This window comes from Sorghum bicolor, chromosome 1 (genome assembly GCF_000003195.3).
Source record: "Sorghum bicolor cultivar BTx623 chromosome 1, Sorghum_bicolor_NCBIv3, whole genome shotgun sequence".
Taxonomy (NCBI): Eukaryota; Viridiplantae; Streptophyta; class Magnoliopsida; order Poales; family Poaceae; genus Sorghum; species Sorghum bicolor.
In genome coordinates, this window is record NC_012870.2 from 10,219,225 (window position 1) to 10,240,391 (window position 21,167).

Here is a 21,167-nt window from a genome sequence, read left to right on the forward strand (position 1 = left end):
CGCGGGCGGGTCCGACGTCGTCCGAGCAGAAGAACTGTTCCGCACGGGAGCGGCAGGCATGCGATGCGGGTGCAGCTTTTGGTGGCTTGGCGTCGCTCAGTTCATCAGACAACGTGGAGAATAGTAGCTGAAACCTTCTTTCTGATCTGATCGAAAAGTGTGGAGTAATAGCTGACTCGATCCGGTGCGGCGCCAGTTCTGAAGGAGCCTCGATCGATCGCGTGATTCGCGTCACATGAGGGTCGTCGTAGGCGATCACGCAGCAGTTCGGTGCACGCGGTGCCGATCCATCGAGGACGACCCCGGCCCCTTGCAAATTGCAACCCAAGGGAGGCAGGAGTGAGACGACTTTGAGCTAATAGCAAGTACCAGTATTGAACCAACTGATGAGTAGGAGTACATCTTGTCGGTGAGCCACGTTGAACACTCAAATTATGCAAGTAGCATTATAGTAGTATAAGTACGTAGCACGAGTGATGATGATCAATCATCATAAGCTCTCGCCGGTTGACGATGTCAAAAGTCAAAGGATGGCGTCCAGATCCCCATATATACACCACTGATGCGATGCTAGCGTGCTACTCCACGCACTACTCCGCCGATTTCCTTTCCGGTTGCGGTTAGTCTTGAAGAAACAGTAAGAACAGTTCAAATCGAAATCGGCATCTCTCAAAGTGTCAGCCACGCTCAAGCCAGCAAAACAGATAATCGTGTGGCCCATGTATAACATACTCCCGTCTCTTTTGGCGACGAGATAGATCATAGTCATAGATGATCGAGACGACGCTATCCCTTGTCCCGTGACCCGTTTCTTCAAGCCGCCCGCAAAGCGGTTTTCCTAGTTCCCGCGGCCGATTTTCTCTATATAGATCAAGATGCGTCCATCCTCGCCAGGATTGTTTTGGTGGGAGACACGTCTGCTCTCCCGTTTGGACTGCCGTTTTTCTTCCGCGAGGTGCGCGAATATCTTCGCCTGCCCTACCAATCAGTTCCAGTAGTCTTTTCAGAGGAAGCGGCGGCACTGAATACTTAACTGCTCAGGTGACGCCAGTTCTTCCTCAACACACACAGCAGAAATAGAACAATAGGGTCTAAAGATCGCATGCTCTCTGTCCGGGGGCATCTTTCAGTTATAGTATGTACAGTGTTAGTTTAGCATACGCATCTTCTGTTTAATATTATGTGCTGTGTTTATTTCTCTTCTTTCTTTGCGAATGGTGTTGTGTTCCTTTCAACCTTTCAGGATGTGCTGTGAATTGTGATTCTTTTTTGTCGGCATCCACGTACGTGCTCGCCTAGTCACCGACGATGCTACAGACGATGCTATAACTACACTCTGAATAGAGATCGCACGACTGTTAGCTGACGTATCCTAATGATAATTTCAGCCGCCTAGTCACCCGTTGCCATTCACAAGGCCGAAGACGACAACAGGTTAGGATAGAATAGAACAGAGGCAAAGGGACAAAAGGGTGCGGGGGATAACCGGATATATACGGGACGTGCCGCGCCAGACAAGAGTCCAGTTGCTGCAGTGTCGCTATCCAGGCACAAAAAGTATTGGCAATTCCGTGAAGGCTTCGGAATTCTCTTTGCAGGTTTAGGAGATATTTGGTTAGGGTTGTTAAATTTAATAGACACGATAGTATTTTCTTTATTCACACACAAAGTAGTACGGAGTACGCAATTTTATATAGACACGTGACGCTGCAATTTTCGCGTGGTAAGATCTAGAGTATCTTAATATAAGTATATAAACATACTCAAACCGATAAACAAGTATAAATACATACACAATGTAGTTTATTGAAGATGAGAGTAACTACTACACGTACGTGTACAAAGGAATTTCCATATATATATATATATATATATATATATATATATATATATATATATATATATATATATATATATAAGGTATTGGTATACGGGGACTATTTAGAGGGTTTTTGGGACTCCTCCACGAACTCTGCTTCATAAACTCCGTCGTGGAGCAGTTTCACAAAAAAATGGAATTTGTGGAGTATTTCTTTAGGTACTCTCACAACTCCATTTTTTTTTCTCGAACTGAGTGCGTGGAGCTGAAACTGTTTGGCTAAAAAACGTGGAGCGAAGCTGAAAAACGTGGAGCAGAGCAGTCCCAAACACCCCCTTAGTTCCAAAAAATTGTAAATTTTTTTAAAATTTTGTATTGAATTTTACGGCACATGTGTGGAGCATTAAATATAAATAAATAAAAATAACTAATTACACAGTTTTTTTAATTTACAAACGAATCTTTTAAATTTAGTTAATCTATGATTAGACAATAATTATTAATTAAATAAAAATGCTATAATAATTATTTTGTAAAATTTTTTACAACTAAACAGGGCCATGATCATTCAATAAAAAAGGCCGGTGGCCAGCGGCGGCGGCGCCGTAGACGTAGACCCGCGTCCACGTACGCCGAAAAAGGCACCGGTGTGGAAACAGCCGTCAAGGCGAGGGAACAATGGATCGATGCGAGTGTGACGTGCTGGGATCAATTTGCATTTGTCGCCCGATGACGCTTTCAAGCTTCCAGCCTCGTTTTCACTACCTCGGCGTTCGGCGGTTCCTAAAATCAGCTATACTTGCTTGAAAAAGAAAATGCTCTGAAATTCGTGGTTCAGTTTTCCGGCTTGAAAAATCGCTAAAACTAGCTAAATGCCGGCCGTCATACCCAACGGAAATTCCAGCACGCATCATCGTCATCACTCGTTGCTTCGTCTCGAAGAAAACAGCGTCTCAAATTTCGGCCACGGACCGTCGTTACTCGATCTGTCATGTATACGAATATATCCGTGCAATCCGTGCTCGTAGACGGTAGCCGCGACCTCCCCGTTTCCGTCGCGCTGGTTATCTGACTGTGGGCGTGGTGTTTGGTTGGCTACTTCCGCCCGGCGCCCCGGACTGCAGTCCTGCAAATCCGCGTGAACGTCATTACATTTCCATCAGTTTTTTTAAAGGCACTCTCTAAAAGTTTAGAAGAAAATATAATTTGAAGTCTTGGCTGAATCTGATGTAAGCTCTATCAATTTTGTGGCACAAAATAGATGTATTATATATATATATATGACAAATCTAATGACACTATTTAGTAATTTAATATTTTTTAAAATAAATTTGATCTAATTCAAAATAATTTAACTCAGTACTAAAACACATCACCTAGTAAATTATTTGAATCATAACCATGCACCCCCTCTAAATTACCCTTTTTGATAGTCCAAAACATGTTTTTACATAAAATAACTAAAGCCTACAAATTTAAATAAATTCACCATAAGGGATATTTATCGAATAATTTAATGAGCCTACTTTGATAGTATAAATATTACTTCTTATATAGAAACAAAAAAACTAGATAAAGGTAAAGCGATCTATCTTGTACTCCCTCCGTCCACGAAAAAAAATCAATTTCTAGAGTTGTTCTAAGTCAAACTTTTTAAATTTTGACCAAATATCTAGAAAAAATGCTAAAATTTATGGTATCAAATTATTATAATTAGATTCATCATAGAATATATTTTCATATGATATGCATTTTAAGTTATAGATTTATTATTCTTTTCTATAAAGTTAGTCAAAGTTAAAAAAGTTTGACTGACATTGATTCTAGTAATTGATTCTTTCGTGGATGTAGAGAGTACTTTTTTTAGCAAGTACTCTGTATAATTTAAAATAGAGCTAGATTTTGTTGCAAAAAAAATAGAGCTAGATTGTTCAAGTATATCATGGCACCTCTAAATCACCCTTTTGAAACGGAGATAGGTTGTGAATACAACATAAGAGTACTGATAGTCCTATGCATGGATTATTTGCTCCTGTACACACGCGACTGGAAGAGTGTATATATAATATAACAATTATCATGATTATTTCAATTTCTGTCAGTGTCTTCAATATAACGAAATAAAAAAAGCACGATCGATAGTATTGTTCTAATGAGATGAAACCACGCGCGCGCCTACACACCACATGGAAGAGGGTTTGCAGTTGATTAACTGTTGAGGAGGACCTTATTACAAGTGCTTTATTAATTGAATTTATAAGTACGAATAGTACACTGGTTAGTTTATTTTTTCTTTGTTGAACCACAGCCACAGGGTAGTAATTAACATGGAATAGTCAGAGCCTCACAGGAAGTAGGATCCCACTTGGCGATACAAGTCAATAGTCAAAGAGCCTCAAAAGGACGACTCGATCGACTCTCGAATCGAGCTCGAGCACTCCACCGACCACCTCTTCTCTTCTCTCTGATCTAGAAGAGTTTATTTGTTTTGAACAGTTCGGCCGTCGAGGTGTGGACACGTGTACAAGTCCCAGTGAGCCACGCTCCACCCAAACTACCCTGCCGTGCAACATGTACGTAGGTACGCGCTACGCGGGAGCGGGATCTACTATAGGGGTGTTTAGACTTAGAATCCAAAATGCAAAATGCTAACTACTTTAGAGTGATATATGAAATGTAAAATACTAAAATTTTCAAGATCATGTTTAGTTTCATCCAAAATGCAAAATTTATTGTCCTCATAGAACCTCTTGACTTGAGGCTCATTTTGGGTTTTTTTGTCTCTTGAGGCCAAAATCCAAAATAGAGAATAACTACCTTTTTGTCAAAAAAATTGCATGATGTTTAATTTCATTTTGCAAAATGATAGACTAAAACTCAAATATTTTTGGGAGAAAATGGGAACTAAACACCCCTCCTCTCGTGATGATTTTGGTCGCAACCTCCGGGCAAGTTTGTCACACGATAAGTAGGTTAATTGAATTAAAAAAAATAGATCATTGGTGACTGAGTAATCGGCAATTTGCCAGCCTTGTCGACAAAAACAGTGTGTACGCTAACCATTTTAATAGCATGGGAGATTTGAAAAAAGAGAAATACGAGAATATTCGATCGTCGTCATGGCACAATGAAAGCTCTCGTTGGCAAGATAAAGAAAGAGGCTATACTTCGGTGTGCAGCATGAGCCAAAAAACTTTGTGGAATTATTTTTGCGTCCCTTGCTTGAGGCGTAGCTTAGTTTTTCCTGCAGTTTGTTACTGTTCTGCGCTTGTTTTTTTTACAATACTTTGTTTACCTTCTATATCAATACAAGCTCGGCAGAACTCCTACCGACTATTTCAAAAAAAAAATGGATTAGAGATTTTCACATCGTATTCAACGAAGTTTCCTACAGTCACACAACAACCTATTTACTTGGCTGAAAAGTCATGATTAAAAATACTATACTGATTTGTTATAAGAGAAAAACACCGCTGAATGACTGACAAATTCAATGAATAATCTCAAGCGGATAGATTGTTTGTTTAACTAATAAAAATTATTAATATAAAAAGAAACAATCGACGTTTTGAGTTTTGACACATGCAACTACGTACTATACCCTCAAGTATGAATCTCTCACTCTTTACCTCTTCCTTTCGGCTGGCATAGCGGCATCGATCGGTCCAATCAACTTTTCCTTTTTGTGTTCCTTGCATAGTACTCCGTATACTCTTCTTCTTCTTCTTCTTGCCAAGGTATCAGTATATGATCTGATTCTTTTGATTTCGCGGCACTGATGTGTGTGTTTTTTGTTCCAGCGATTTAGAGCTACGTAGCGTCGGTATCGAGAGCGAACAGGTGCGTTCAGGAATACGGGTTAGTGTCAAACAGAGCAGGGATCATCGTATCGGACTCAAGTTTTTGTGTTGTCCCGATCGAAAGCTACTGTACAAGCTCTCTCGTGTTAGCACGTCTAATTTCTGCATCCTCGTTCAAACCTGGACATCAGACTATCAGAGCAGAACAGATTTTTCCAAATGACCATGCATGCGTAACGCCTATCACTATAGGCCTAGCTAGCTATATCGTCTGGGGGTTAATTCGTACCCATTCCAATGACACAGAAGATGCGGGTTCAAGATAGGCTGCTGCAGTACGTGTTTACGTGACGCCACCTGCGCATCGGAAATCATGGGTTCATGTGATGCAAATGCAAAGACCACATATATAGGGCATAGACCACCTCTTGAGACGAAGAAATTTCTTGAGACTTGATTTTTTTCCCCCTTGAAACAAATGACATGTAATTAATAGCATATCCTTTTTTTTCTAGAAAAAAATAGAAGCATGCCCAGGCGACAGGAAAAGTATTGCTTGTTTATAGCATGCGGCATCCGTGGCGCTTTCTGCCTCGCCGCCCCCCTGCGTCTTCACAGCACACCAACCGCCAGAACCGTGGACCGCGTCCACGTACACCATGCCGGAAACAGAAAACGCGCTGCGGCCTGTGGGGAGCCATTGGACCAATCGCCGTGGCCCGTGGAGTTAAAGTGTTAAACTTTAAAATACTTTTACTTTTAGAATGATAATAATTAATAGAGTTCCAAAATTATTATGAACTACTCTATCTTTGTTCCAAATTATAAATTATTTTAATTTTTTTAGTACACCGCTATGTACCTAATAGCGATGTATTAAAAAAATTAAAACGACTTATAATTTGAAATGAAGAAAATATTAATCATAGACACAAGTCTAGAAATTGAATGATAGGTACTTGTTAAAAGCTATTATCTAATATGTCGTCCATAATAATTAAATCTAATAATATAAGTAGAAATTTAAAGTATTATTTTATCTAGTTATTATAATTTAAAATTAATTAAATTCAATCATTGTACTAAATTAATTTTTTGAGCAAATTGTACAAAATTAATTAGTAACATTAAAATTAATATCATAGTGATAGAGAAACTTTTAAATAGTTAAGATAAAAAACATTAATTGTATTGTATTTAAGTAAGTACCAATAACATTAGCTGCTAGTTACAGAAATATTATTCAATAATTTCATCGAGTGCTTGATTCTTCACCCATATCGTCAATGCCAAAAAAAGTATTCATACCTTTTGGTATGCTACATTAAATAATAATAAAATATATTATACTCACGTACTTCTTTCATCTTATAATAAGAGTTATTCTAGTCTTATAGTGTTGATTTAAATCATTTTTCATTCTTATTTTACAATGCATCTTTCAATCATTTTTTCGGGGTAATGCATCTTTTTCTAATAATAACCTCAATCTCTACTTCATTTTGTATGCACCATATTTTTTTTACTCCTTATTAATATTAATTCATCGTATATGCTCAGAGTTACAACAGCAAATGTGGGACGTAGGGAGGAGACTACCCATCAAACATTTTTCGATCGTACAAGTACAAGCATGATGGGACGGTGGGTGGGAGTGGGACCCATAACCCCGAGGTGCACGTGCAGTCGGATGATCCGTGCATGAGGTTGCACGTGAATACCGAACTTTTTGTCAAGCCAATTGTCAACAACAAAATTTACCTATCTTCTATCAAGAGTAAGATTCAGGATCACCTTTAGGCATGACCATCTTTTTGGATAAACATACTACGCATCTGGTGGCAATGTAGACAAAGGCGCGAGGTGGTGATGTTGCATTTTTTAGAATGCATGTGCATGTGCATTTCTTAGAACTTGTTTGTTATTGAAGGTTAATGCTAAAAAGTAGAATTAGTTAATTTTGACATGTGTGTTTTAAAGTTAGTCACTCCTCACTTGTTGCCACTAGATTATTAGGTGGACACAACTAAAACAAGAGCTAATAGTTTATCACGAAGAATGTAATTCTCCCGTTCCAAGTAGAGACGGAGCCAAAATTCTATACAAGATTATTGAAACAATTTTCTCCATAACAATAAGAAGTTATGACACTAATAGAACTAGATATTTTAGTCTACACAATACATATCCGTTGTGTTATCAAACACATGGGTATTCCAAAGAATACTTAAGAATATGAAAAAACTACATATTTAGATGTAGAAATATCTAGGTGTGTAAAAAAAATTATGCATCTAGATAGAAAAAATTTAAACAATTTATAATTCGGAACGTTAGGGTATATGTATATATATCAGTCAACGATCAACCCATGCACCATCTATAGCTAACTAAACAAATTAATAAGTTTATGGATTCTAATATATAATCTCAAAATCATGGACTTAGATAGCAAGTTTTAGGACCATCTTATATATTTTTCTTCTATTTTTAAATCTCTAACCGATAGATGAAGATAATACGTATATATCATGTAACATTTTATCTCAGAAAAATATTAGAATTGGTTAGGGCGTGCATACATATCAATAAGATATTATTTCCATAAAAATACATATCAATAAGATAGTATTTCGAATTCTCGATGAGATCAAGACATGCTTGTTCCATTGAGCAGACAAAACTATATCCCGATTAAACGAAACAACCTCGTAAGTTCCCTGGCATCGTGACAACTGACAACACCCATTCACTTGAGCCTGGCCGTGCCCCTGCCATGCCATTATTGCCAACTCAAATGTGGCCTTGTTCAGTTCGCAAAAACTGGTGAAAAACGGCACTGTAGCACTTTCGTTTTTATTTGACAAACATTGTCCAATTATAGAGTAACTAGGCTCAAAAGATTCATCTCGCGGTTTACAGATGAACTGTGCAAATAGTTTTTGTTTTCATATATATTTAATGCTCAATGCATGTGCCGCAAGATTCGATGTGACGGGAAATCTTGAAAAATTTTGCGAACTAAACATAACCTCACCTGTACCGGTCAACAGTGGCACACGTACCAGTACCACCCCTACACGACTACGACGGCACCACGTCACAGGTTTCCCCAGCCCGTGCCAACCCCAACCAGAAGTGAGGAAAGCGCGGGGTCCACCCAACCAGAAAGCCACCACGAACGAAACGACCAGCCGCCTACCAAGGACCGCGTCCACGCGCGTCGCGATCCCGACGACGGACGCCTACGCCTACCCTCCCCCGGCAGCCGCAGCCCCACCGCCGCGCCCGCGCTCCCTCTCCCCACTCGTGTGCTGTGGGAAGCCAAAGGGAAGCCGAACTCGCGATTTGCGAAAGCCAGAGAACGAAACGGAGGCGCGCCGCACCGCACCGCACCGCAGCGCAGCCAGCCCACGCCACCACCTCCTCCACCTCATTCTCGCTCCCACCAGGCCACCACCACCACCACCCCCCACCTCCACCACAAAGTTCGCGTTGCGCCGCGCCTCGCCCCCCGCCGCGCCGCGCGGCTCGTCCCGTCCCGTCCCGTCCCTCTTGGAAATCCTCCCACGCAATCAACCAATCGCCTCCCCGCACCCGCGTGTGCGTGCGTGCGTGCGTGACGCCGCCTCGCACTGCCACCGCCCTCCCCACCAGCCACCACCCCGGTGCCCCCCGGGGCGCCGATCTCGCGTCGCGTCGCCCGGGGCGAGGAGGAGGTGGGTGGGAGTGGGAGGGATGGGGGCGTGCGTGTCGCGGCCCAGCGCGTGCGTGGGCAAGCCCCACACGCCGCGGTCCGGCGACGCCAGCGGCCGCTCGGGCGGCGCCGGCGGGGCGCGGCGGAGGCGCAGCCGCCGCGTAGGGAAGGGTCGGAGGACGGCGCCATCGCGCGCCGCGTCCATGGAGACAATCCAGGAGGCCGACGTGCCCGGCTCGCCGTCCGCCGCCGATCACCGGACGTACAGCAACCCCGCGTTCCAAGGTGGGTCGGTGGGTGAACCGACGGGCTACTTTCTCCTCTCTCTCTCTCTCTCTCTCTCTCTCTCGCCCTCCCCGTGCGCCTTCCGCCCGCTGCTTGTTTCGGGGTCTGGATTCTGATCTCCGGGGGACCATGGGCGCGAGATTGCGCGCTCGTCAGGGTTAAATTAAATTACTGCATCTGGGGATCGTGTGCGTCCAGCAATAGCTACTCACTTTTTTTAAATTCGGAGCTCCGGAGGCTTTGCGACCCTGTTCTGTAGAGTGGGGTTGCAGCTAGTATCTGGGCTGGGGCAGTACGCGTCGCAGTTCGTTGCGTCAATTCGTACTCGATACTCCAATATGACCTGACGTGATTTCGTGGGTATCTCGTGCTGCAGTGTCCGGGAGCATTGAGGAGGCATGGTACGATTCCTTGGCGATGAGCGAGTCGGATGCCGAAGACGATTTCCACAGCGTGCAAGACGGTAAAGAGTGCTCTCGTAGTAGCCTTGTAGCTAGGTCCCCCGCACAATTTCAATGATTAGTTGAACTGCTGAGTTTTCGCCCCCATTTTAACATGGCTTTCTATTTAACTGATTGAGCTTCTCTGTTATCGTGCAGATGCTTTTTCATTGAATGGCTTCGAGAACGAAGCTGCATTGAGCATGAGAGACGGCAACGGTGGGAGCTTCAATGGAGCTGCCCAATCAGGCGAGCAGCACCATAAGAAGCCAAAGTCCAGCGAACTGTCAAAGGGGAGCTTGGAGAATGGTGTGAGGACGTCTATGAGCCATGATGATGTGGTGGGTGTTTCTGGTGCGGATAGCACCCACGGTGGAGGTAGGATACTGGACGACTGCGGGCTTCTGCCAAATAATTGTCTGCCCTGCATTGCCTCTGCTGTTGGGGTAAATGAGAAGAAGAGAACTCTTTCCTCGAGCCCTACCCATTCAATGAAGATGCCTTCTTTGAAGCTTTCTTTCAAGAAGAAGTCAGGGGAAGCTCATCCATCTTCCACGCTAAGTAAGCATTTCTTCTTTAAGTCATTTGGTTAAGAGTTAAAACACCCTTCTCAAAAGCTGAACTGCAGTTTGTACCAATTTTTCCCGACATCTATACTTTTCCATAATTCTCTGTTTGATGAGTTAAAACCTTGCCAGCAACTTGCTTGCTCTCTTTTATGACATAGGACTATTGGTGTCCATAGGGCAGTTCATTAAGCAACAAAGAAAAAGGCAAAAGGTGGCACAGAGAACTTATGCTTTCGAGTAGTGACAATACTTCTATCTTCTTTGCTTGCATGGTTCACGAGTCATGTCAATAATATTTCATTTAATGGTACGAAGTAGCATTGTATTGATAAAACTGTTGCATTGGTACACTCTGGAAAGTTAAGATTCCCATAGCTGTACTCATTGGCCGTCTACTGTGGTCTCGAGTCGAGATACATAACACGAATGTATGGGAGAGGGTCAGCGGGAGATGTCTTCAAAGTTACTAAAACTAAGGTGTACAGTCTATTTTAAATAAAGATGAGGTCTTTACAGCTTTGTGAGAATAGCACTGGATTTTGCTGGTGGTACTACTCACAGTGCAGATGCCTTTTATGGCACTTAGATATATTCTTTATTTTCTGTCACTACCTGAGTACTGCTTTTGTCTGTGAAATAATTTCCAAAATATATAACAAAATAGTTCTAGCTAATCTCTGTTACAAGATCTATTGTAATGCACTAGTAACTTGATTTGCTGTAAGTATTTTAGCTGCATTAAATTTTATACCATCTGTCAAGGTTAACATATTAATACACATCAAGTGCTGGGAGTATCCATTTTTCATTTTTACTTTAGACAAAACACGTCAAACATGTTGATTTTGCTTGGAAAAAAATTGAGGAGCCATATATACTTTATTTTGTGTCAGTATCTGCGAAGGATTTCCTGGAAAGGCCTCTAGCAGGTTCTCAAGTACAGTTATGCTTGCTGGAAACAAATACACTTAACAGTTGGTCTCATATCGATCCTGGTACATTCCGAGTCCGTGGAGCAAACTACTTTAGGTAAATATCGTTCTTGCAGTATCAGTTCATATCCATCACCAATTTATTTGAAACTCCTGGATGCTTTTATGGGAGTGATCTAAGTTTCTAATGCACTTCTCCAGGGATAAGAAGAAAGAGCTTGCGCCAAATTATGCTGCATATTATCCATTTGGAGTTGATGTGTACTTATCACCACAAAAACTCAATCATATATCTCGATTTGTCCAACTTCCTGATGTTCAACTCTCCAGCAAGCTCCCACCTCTTTTGGTCGTCAATGTACAGGTAAGTCATAAGTACACAAGGACAAAGCACTGTCTCATGGTGAAAGTTTTGTATATAGCCCTTTTGTTCATAGACTTTCTAATAACTCGCCAAAGATATGAAGCATTTGTCTGTTTATTCATGCCACTCATTTTTTTCTCATTGGTGCTCAATTTGTCCAATTGTTACACTTACAGACACATGTCAGTCAGTGGTGAAATGAACTGTATGTCAGCTTGCTTTAAATATATTCAGACGTATACTTGCTGTAGTTGATGTCTATTTTTAGTACTAAATAAGTTCAACTTAGTGAAGTAGTACAAAGGACTGGACTGAAGCAATCAGTGAGCTCTGTGTAGCATGTTACTTATGTTTGCCTGCCTGAAGTAAAGCCTCAACAGTGTGCCACCATAGCAGTATTTGTTTTAACAAATAGTTACTGTAACATGGATTTCAGTATTTTTCTGTGAGTTTTATGCTCTTGCCAGTATTCAGTTAGTGTATTGACATTTTGTATACTTTTCTCAGGTCCCATTATACCCAGCTTCATTATTTCAGAATGAAACTGACGGGGAAGGGATGAGCTTTGTTTTGTACTTTAGGCTTTCTGATGGTTACTCAAAAGAGCTTCCACCTTCATTTATTGAAAGTATTAGAGTAAGAGCTTCACTGGTCTTTAATATATTTTTTCAGTAATATCTGTTACTATTTTTTCTACTTTTATGTATATACAGGTATGTACTTTTAGTCAATGAGTATTTGAATCATTTTTCTTTTTATTTTGGAAGCAGAGAAAGCCTTGGAACAAAAATTGTCTAGCTAGATGAAATAAATAATAGTAGTCCATATATAGTACTTTATATCAATTCATTCAGGCGAAGCTTAACCACAGTGGAGAGTATTATTGCAGGGTTCGATGATTGATTTGTTTGGTTATGTAGAATCTTGAACTTCCCCCCTGCATCTGAGCTCTGAACTATTAGTTCAGCGACATACATTTTCACGGTTGCAAATTTTAGGGTGGATTGCAGGTGAAGTCCCCTTTGGGCTCCTGCAATTCTTCGAAGTAAAGAGTCCTAGCCTCCTAAGGTTGAACTTCTTAGGCATATAGTTGATCAAAGAAAAAATGCATAGCACTTCTGTAGCATTGACTGTTTCATTAGAGAAAAGATAAGGCGTTTTTTGCATGTAAAAATGCAGTTTCAGTTATTGAAATCGGTTTAGGATATGTAGAATGTTTCTTTTATATTGTTAAGTTAATTTATATGGTTATGTGATTGATGATAACGTTAATTGTCAGCTTTGGCAATTCCCACAGATATGGAGTAGAAAGGTAGTTCTATTTATTATCAGTCAATAATACTTCTTTTCCTCCCCAACAGAGGTTGGTTGATGATCATGTAGAGAAGATAAAATCATTTCCAATGGAAACCACTATACCATTCCGAGAGCGGCTGAAGATACTTGGCCGGGTGGCTAATCTGGAGGATCTTCCTTTGAGTGCAGCAGAGAGGAAGCTAATGCATGCGTATAATGAGAAGCCTGTCCTTTCAAGGCCACAACATGAGTTTTACCTGGTTAGTTGTGTTTATTTCTAGAAATTCTTGTAGTTATGTAGTATTCATCTACGTTATTGAGCCCACCATCTCATAAATAAATGCAATAATAGAAATATTTTGTTCTAGACATACTTTGACTTTGATTACTGCTTGAGGGATTATTGAAACATCCTTGCTTCTGTGCAGGGTGATAACTACTTTGAGATCGACATTGACATGCACAGATTTAGCTACATCTCAAGGAAAGGTTTTGAAACATTTTTGGACAGGCTAAAAGCATGCGTTCTAGATGTTGGGCTAACTATTCAGGTATCCCAAATTTCTTTACTACTCCCTCCGTCTTGTAATATAGCGCATTCTACCATTCAAAATTTGTCCTCAAATATAATGCATTCTAGAGGACAAAAACCAATTTTGCATTAAATACTTAAAATTTATCAACCAATCACCATTGATCATGTTGATGATAGCGTCTAATTAGGAAATAAAATGAGGGTATATGCTCTTTTATGTTCTCTCTTAATTTGTCTTAAAATTACTAGAATGCAATTACAGGATAGAGGGAGTATGCAAGATTGTACTTTCCCTTGTTCGAGAAAAAGTAGGTCAGATCACTTACTGTGCTTGCTTCTAACTGCAGGGAAATAAAGCTGAAGAGCTGCCGGAACAGATCTTATGTTGTGTTAGGTTGAATGGGATAGATTACAACAAATATCAGCCTCTTTTGACTCACGGTGCCTGAAATCGATGCTTACAAGAACCAGCTAACCGTCATTTGGATGCTGAGAGGTAACCATACCAGGACCAGACTCCTGGAGATTTCAGACCAGAGCAGCTGTCAATTATCACAGCTTCTGCCAAAAGCCCGAAACTCCATTGTCCGAGCTTAGTTCATACAAGTAACATTAACAGAGGGGCAAGTGACTCAGTGACCACTGGCTGGTCCAGTTCGATCCATGGTGCTAATATAGGCGATTCTTTCTGAAAATGTGGGAAAAAAAAGGCCGAGACTGCAGTCCATGTAAATCTGTAAATCATTGCTGGATAGCTCCGGTTGCCTCCCTTGTTGCTACCCAACATTCTAGATTTAGTAAATATCACTAATTTTGCCTATGATCGAGTAGGTTTAGGCGCACTGAAACTTGTAGAGGTTCCATTTTAGTTCGTGAATACAAGCTGTTTGATTTATAGAGCAGTGTTGTAGAATATGAACTTCATAGGATTGTGGCACCTCTAGCCCGTAACCCTGACAGCCAGCCGGCTTGCATTAAAGATCCCTTCGGAATGCTGGAATTTTACAAGATTCCACAAGATGACAGGAACATGATGTGGTCTCGGCCCAAAATATCGTGTACAACTTGCATGGTGCTGAGTTGGTTACTTTGGAAGCTTCATATGGTCTAGGGCTCTCGGCCCTAATTATCGTGTGCAAATTCGCGTGATCCTTAGTTGGTAACTTTGGAAGATTCTTGGAATTTTTGTAGAGGGGGTCTTAGGAATGGTGATTTTGGTGGAAACCCCTCCTGCAACACCTTCATTCAAATGGCTCTCGATATGCTAATTTTTAGAAAGTGAGTTTAAGATAGCACGGATGCTCCAACTTGAAGTTTATCGGAATGGTGGTAGAGAGAGGTTTTTGAATGTGCAAAGGCACCATTACAAATTGGACACATGTAGGCCTTATCATGGTGCTAATAAGGTTCAATGATTAACAGAACATAAGTATGTCTGACTAACGTGTGTTTTGCTTGCGGGAATTAATTTCAAATGAGTTAGCCACAACGAGAACGACCACATGAACTTGACCTTAAGGCTTGGGTATCTATTATGTTTGGCGTAAGAGAGACATGAAGGTTAAGGACACATTAGAGCGAATGTAGGTAGTGTTTTTGGCTACATTCCCTTGGTAGTGTGCAACAAGACTTTTTTTTGAGAATTACACAGTGCAACGATTATCAGAACAATTTTAAGAGCCCTTTTATATCCTTACTAGTCGATGAGAATAGTGGTTTTGTTAATAAAATATCCTTTAACAACTTCTTCAATTAGATGTTCAATTATAGCCAGTTTTTATTCTAATTTTTTTGCTAGCCAAAGATGAGCGGAACTAGCCCTCTAGAGTGTGCACAAGATATAGAGAGACTGTTGGAGAGTGGAAAGATATGAACAACATTTTTATTCAAATGTCTCTAAATGATAACTTAGAGAGTGATTTTAAGAAAAGGATCTTGAAGATGTTCTTAAGAGGGTCAAAGTCATTCATCTGACAGAGTCAAAGGTGAAAGCATGGAGATACATGGACTAGCTAAATCTAAGTCGAGTTGATGGTGGCAAATCATCCCTTTGAATTGGTTTGAAGGATTTCAAGGTGTTAATTGGTTGAGGTTGGACCTTGTTCGCTTGAGCTTATCATTCGAATTTGGCAAGTATTCAATAGTAATTTCTGTCATGACTTATCAGCTAAACAAACAACATATGCACACTGTAGCATATAGATTGATCTCCGGCGGATTGTCCAATGATGCATATCAGAGACTAACTAGTTAAACTATAAAGTGCCGATATGTGGTGAGTGACTTGTTGGCCAGCTAACTAACGTGTTTCGTATGATCCGACGAAGGAATATGTGACCTTAGTGGATCATCGTGTGAGAATCCGACGAATGACCATATATCTTTTTCTTAATACTTACTACATCTCAAAATAAATCAATTTCTAGAATCACTTGGAGTTAAATTATCTTAAGTTTGTTGACTATAAGAAAGAAAATGTATTCAGTGATGCATCTTGTAATATTAATTTGGTATCATAAATATATAGTATGTTCTTTCTATAAATTTGATAAATTTAAAATAGCTTTACGTAGAATAACTCTAAAAGTATAGAAACCAATAAAATCACACTATAAAAGAGCGAGTTTTTTGAGAGAGGCTCTCTCTCTAATAACCGTTCGATCTGAATTTCGTGTTACATTTCATCATACGTGATCTTACATCTTATACGTATAAGATATATAAACGTCTATAACTCAATCTCACGTCACGCACATACAATCCTAAATGGACTCCATGATCTGTCTATCCTTGTGTCAAGACTCCACGACTCCCTCTATTCCCACGTCAACACGTGAAGAAAAAAGAAATTTGATCTTTCAAGATAACAACAACAACAACAACAACACAACAATAATTTCTCCTAGACTCCTCATAGACCAAGATTTCTCCTAGACTCCAAAAAGGACCGTTTGATCTTGACACCGTTTTATGTGAGCCTTTCGTCATTTCAAATCTTATTACACATAGCACACAACTCCTTCTCGGTCTCAATTAGCACTTGACCGTGTCATCTACACCGCATATGGTAGAATTAAGAGAATACGTATATATAAAGAAGTAAAGTAGAATACATTATATGGAAGTAAAGTAAATAAAGGCTGATAACACGAAATGTCCTCATGTGGATCGACGAAGAAGAACAGATCGGAAGCCCGTGGAGCCGGTCGTCGTCGTGTCCACTGGAGGTGGCATGGTGTGCCAGCACGGGGGCTGACGAGACAACATGTGCGCAGCTGGGTCAGAGTTTTCAGGACTCGACGGCTGGCTGGGGGCACGACGAGACTGTGCTCCCTTCGCCGATCCCATGGCAGTCGTGGTTTGGGAGGCTGGACGCGCGTCGATCTATGTCACCGAGCCCCTCGCAGACCCCCGAGAGGCTGTCCCAAAGTGGCTTGTACCCGGTCCAGAGATCCTACAAGCAAGAAGCTAAGCAGCATTGTTTTTTGTATGTAAGGCTCTTCAAGATCATCAGCACCGTACCGGCCCAGGCAGCTCGTCGTGCGTCACAAGGTTCGTGATATTCATTGGACTCGAGGTAGAGACCGGTGACCATGGCGATGGGGAAGAGCTGGTGAAGCACACGTCCCTTCGATACAGCCTTGTCCCTTGCGCTTGCTCTTGTTCTGCACGCCCGCGCCATCTGGAGATTCTCCGGTCCGGCCAAGTTGCGGTGAGCGCGCAGAGGCGCTCCGTACCCACTACCTTCAATTCCTCAATTCCTCTCACACGCTTGCTTTTGCTTCAACAAGTTTGACCGGCCGCTGCCCAGCCTCTAGACGGGCGAATCGCTTGCTGTAGATACCAATTGTTGTCGTCAAACACACATAGCTAAACAATCATTGCCACCAAAAAGCTTGTATGAGGAAAATCCTCCGGTGCAACGTCCCTGGAGAGCACATTGCAATCAACGAGCCCAACCAAAGTTCAGAGTTGTACGTGAGTCCTTCTCTTGTTATTTTAATACTTTTCATTGAAATTTATATTCCACCATGGTCTCACTGTCAGCTTTTATTCGGCACTAGGTTGGGTATTTTCTTTTCTATTTTTATTAGATCTTCCTTATGTCGCAAATTGATTAGATAGGTTCATTGCTTATATATATATATATATATATATATATATATAATATTTTTATCTTAATTAAGCCCATGGACACAATTGATCTAATTGTTGCCTTTACTGATATATGCATTAAGAAATAAGAAATGAATATTTATGGAGTCTAAATCTCTTTGAAGCTAATGATTTAGTCTTCTAGCATAATAATTAATTGTATAATGATGTTTTTAAAAATGTGTCGCACGTGCATAATTACTAGTATAAGAAAACTACGACTCAGGTAGCCTCGATGCGTGAATTTCAAGATTTAATGATGACTGGCTCAAAAATTTACTGGAGCGAGTTTTACCAGTAGAGCCCTGTGCGGCTGTAGTTCTGTACCCTCCAAATGGGCTTTGGGCTCCCATCGAAAGGGGCCCGAATGCTGGGCTGTGGCCAGAACCGAACACTAGGGTTTACGAGCCTGCTCGGCCTCGCCCTCTCCCCTCTCCTTATCCACCACCTCTCGTGAACCGTCACGCCGCCGCCGCCGCAGCTGTTTTCGTTCTCCTGCGTCCCCCTCCGCCGCCGTTGGTCGACGAAGAGATCTTGAAGGTGAGTAGTATCGCCAAAGTTGTTCGTACTCACGTTCTCTTTTGATCCAGTTCGAATGCGCCCGCACGGCCAATCGCTATGCGATGGTTCGCTCTAGGATCTCCACTTTGTAGTTTCTGAGTAGTCGATTTGGAGTCTGAACTTTTGTGAACCAAATTGGTAGGATGAAGCATGTTTCTGGTGAAGCCAATTAGACACGCACGTAATAAAGCACTAGATCGTAATACCTAAATACGTTGGTGAAGGGAGCCATTTGGCAGTAGTTTAGCCTTCTTAATTACTCGTCTCTTGTGTTTCGTGCTGAATTACTTCTATCTTTGCGTATGGAAGTCGCAATGCCTGATTGTTCGTTGTTATGGTAGTTCCTCCCAGTCGTCACCATGCAGAACGAGGAGGGGAAGATGGTGGACCTCTACGTCCCCAGGAAGTGGTAAGTTTTGCTTCAATATTCTCTTGTTTGACCCTGCATCGTTGTTGTCTGCACTGGTGTTGGTGCTGACCTGTGTTTTTCTTTTTGTTCGTACAGTTCTGCCACGAACAGGATCATCACCGCCAAGGACCATGCCTCCGTGCAGATCAACATTGGGCACGTGGATGAGAATGGTGTGTATGTTGGCAACTTCACCACGTTTGCTCTCTCTGGGTTTGTTCGTGCTCAGGTAATTATCCTTGCTGCAGTCTGGCTATCCATATGCAACTTTCAATAGCAAGTGTATTGTTGGTGCGCCGCTTACGGTGGACTTGCATGCCAATATACCATACATCGTCCAATGTCAGTTTCACCTCTTTAGCTACATCACAGAGTTACCTGTTTGATTTTGCTGTGCCCATAAATCAAGTGACGGGCTGCCATGGTAGGAAATACTAAGCTCCGGAATATGCAATGGAGTTATATGATACTTTCAGTCAAGGTTCTATCCATGAACCCTGATGACGCCATTTGGCCTTGCCTTTGTTGCTTTATCTGCCAATCAAACACAGTAGCTGCTGGGTATCATCCTAGATAATTAAATTTTAATGAAGTTATATGATACTTTCAGTGAAAGGTTCTATCCATGAACCCTGATGACGCCATTTGTCCTTGCCTTTGTTGACCCTGATGACGCCACTTGCCCTTGCCTTCCTTGCTTTATCTGCCTATCAAGCACAGTAGCTGTTGGGTATCATCCTAGATAATTAGATTTTAAACTGAATGCTATCATGTACTCCCTCTGTTCCAAATATAAGTTGCTTTGACTTTTTTGGTACATCCATTTTGCTATGTACCTAGATATAACATATGTCTAGATACATAGCAAAATCGATGTACCAAAAAAGTCAAAGCAACTTACATAATTTGGAATGGAGGGAGTACCGAGCATTTTGGCTTTGCTGATTTCTTGGTGTGATGTGGAAGCATACCATTTCAGTTCGTACTCCCTTTGTTCCACAATCTAAGTATTTTAAACTTTGCCCTATGAAAATTTTCTTTCCCTTGACCAAGTTTATGGAAACATACACATGTACAACATCACATTAGTGTCATTAAGTTCACCGTGATATGTGCCTTGATTGTGCGGCCCTTTCGCATTTTAGTTGTTCCAATATTTTGTATATAAAATTTAGTCAATGTTAGAGAAGTCAGAAAAAAAAAACCTAAAAACTGGAGTATATACATGAGTAGTCTATTTCTGGGTTCTGATTTCACATTTGTTTTGACAGGGTGATGCTGACAGCTCATTGGACAGGCTGTGGCAGAAGAGGAAGGCTGAGATCAAGCAGTAGCGTTTGCTTCAAGGCTCGGCTAGAATTGACTCTTATGATGTTGATGCTGTCTTGGTAATATTTTGATTTCTGTATTGGACAAGTTTGGATGTAATGGTGTGAGTTCAGCTGGTACCTCTAAACCAAAGAATTATCCTATGCTCAATCCATTTCGAGCCTTTTTAAGCTATAAACATGAGACAATAGTTAGGACAAGAAAATAATTAGCAAGACAGGGGCGGAGGAAATTGAAGGGGTCAAGCAAAAAGAGCAGCTGTGAACCACCTACATAGAATAGTCTGATGAGTGGTTGCTTGACGAGCTTGTTCGTCGATCTGAGAAGTCATTCGTTGAAAAAGTACAGTTTGTAGTTTTGAATCTATCCACCTTACACATAATCGTATGAGAAGCGGTAGTGCCAGCCTGCTCATCTTGCCTTAACCTCTAGTCCATTTGTCATTTGTTGCGTCAGCGATGATAGTAGCACTTCATTAAGGGCTGTTTGGTTCCCTTCTCATCCCAACCAGGCCAGCTCTAGGGAGCCAGGCTGTCTTTGGCCTGGCCGGATACATACAGGAAGCCTAGTTTGGTTTTTATGCATATGTGGAGCTAGGCTCTGATTAGATGCTGTTTGGTTGCCTGTACGAAGGTAAGTTGTATGAGATAAAAATATTATAAGATTATGATTATAATTTTTATTTTTGTACGAATACACTTTTATAGGTATTATTTTATCTAATTATATCTTAATCAACTTCAAAGTACACTAATATCACTGAATATTTACTAATCACGCACTAATACACCGTTAGCCACGTAAACGGCTGCATCTGCCCAGCTGGCTGGTCAGGAACGTTCGATTCGGGCGTTCCTCCTCAGCCTGGCTGAGGGCTCCTTTTTGCATGCCCCGAGCCTGGCCCAAAGCTGCATGCAGACAACCAAACACGGCCACGCTGCATCCAGAGATGCATGTATGGTCTCATACAGGCAAC

The 21,167-nt window shown here is 41.3% G+C and overlaps 2 protein-coding genes across 2 annotated transcripts; both read left to right on the forward strand.

Annotated features, from left to right (window-relative positions):
• LOC8054140 lies at positions 9,100-14,789 on the forward strand. Its single transcript, XM_002464009.2, has 9 exons — positions 9,100-9,601; positions 9,978-10,064; positions 10,201-10,602; positions 11,504-11,639; positions 11,744-11,906; positions 12,414-12,542; positions 13,268-13,462; positions 13,631-13,753; positions 14,085-14,789. The coding sequence occupies exons 1-9, from the start codon at positions 9,358-9,360 to the stop codon at positions 14,184-14,186; spliced, it is 1,581 nt and encodes a 526-aa protein (XP_002464054.1). The 5' UTR covers positions 9,100-9,357; the 3' UTR covers positions 14,187-14,789.
• Positions 18,259-20,369, forward strand: LOC8062964 (40S ribosomal protein S21). The gene is made up of 4 exons (XM_002464010.2): positions 18,259-18,432; positions 18,795-18,862; positions 18,959-19,091; positions 20,134-20,369. The coding sequence occupies exons 2-4, from the start codon at positions 18,813-18,815 to the stop codon at positions 20,194-20,196; spliced, it is 246 nt and encodes an 81-aa protein (XP_002464055.1). The 5' UTR covers positions 18,259-18,432; positions 18,795-18,812; the 3' UTR covers positions 20,197-20,369.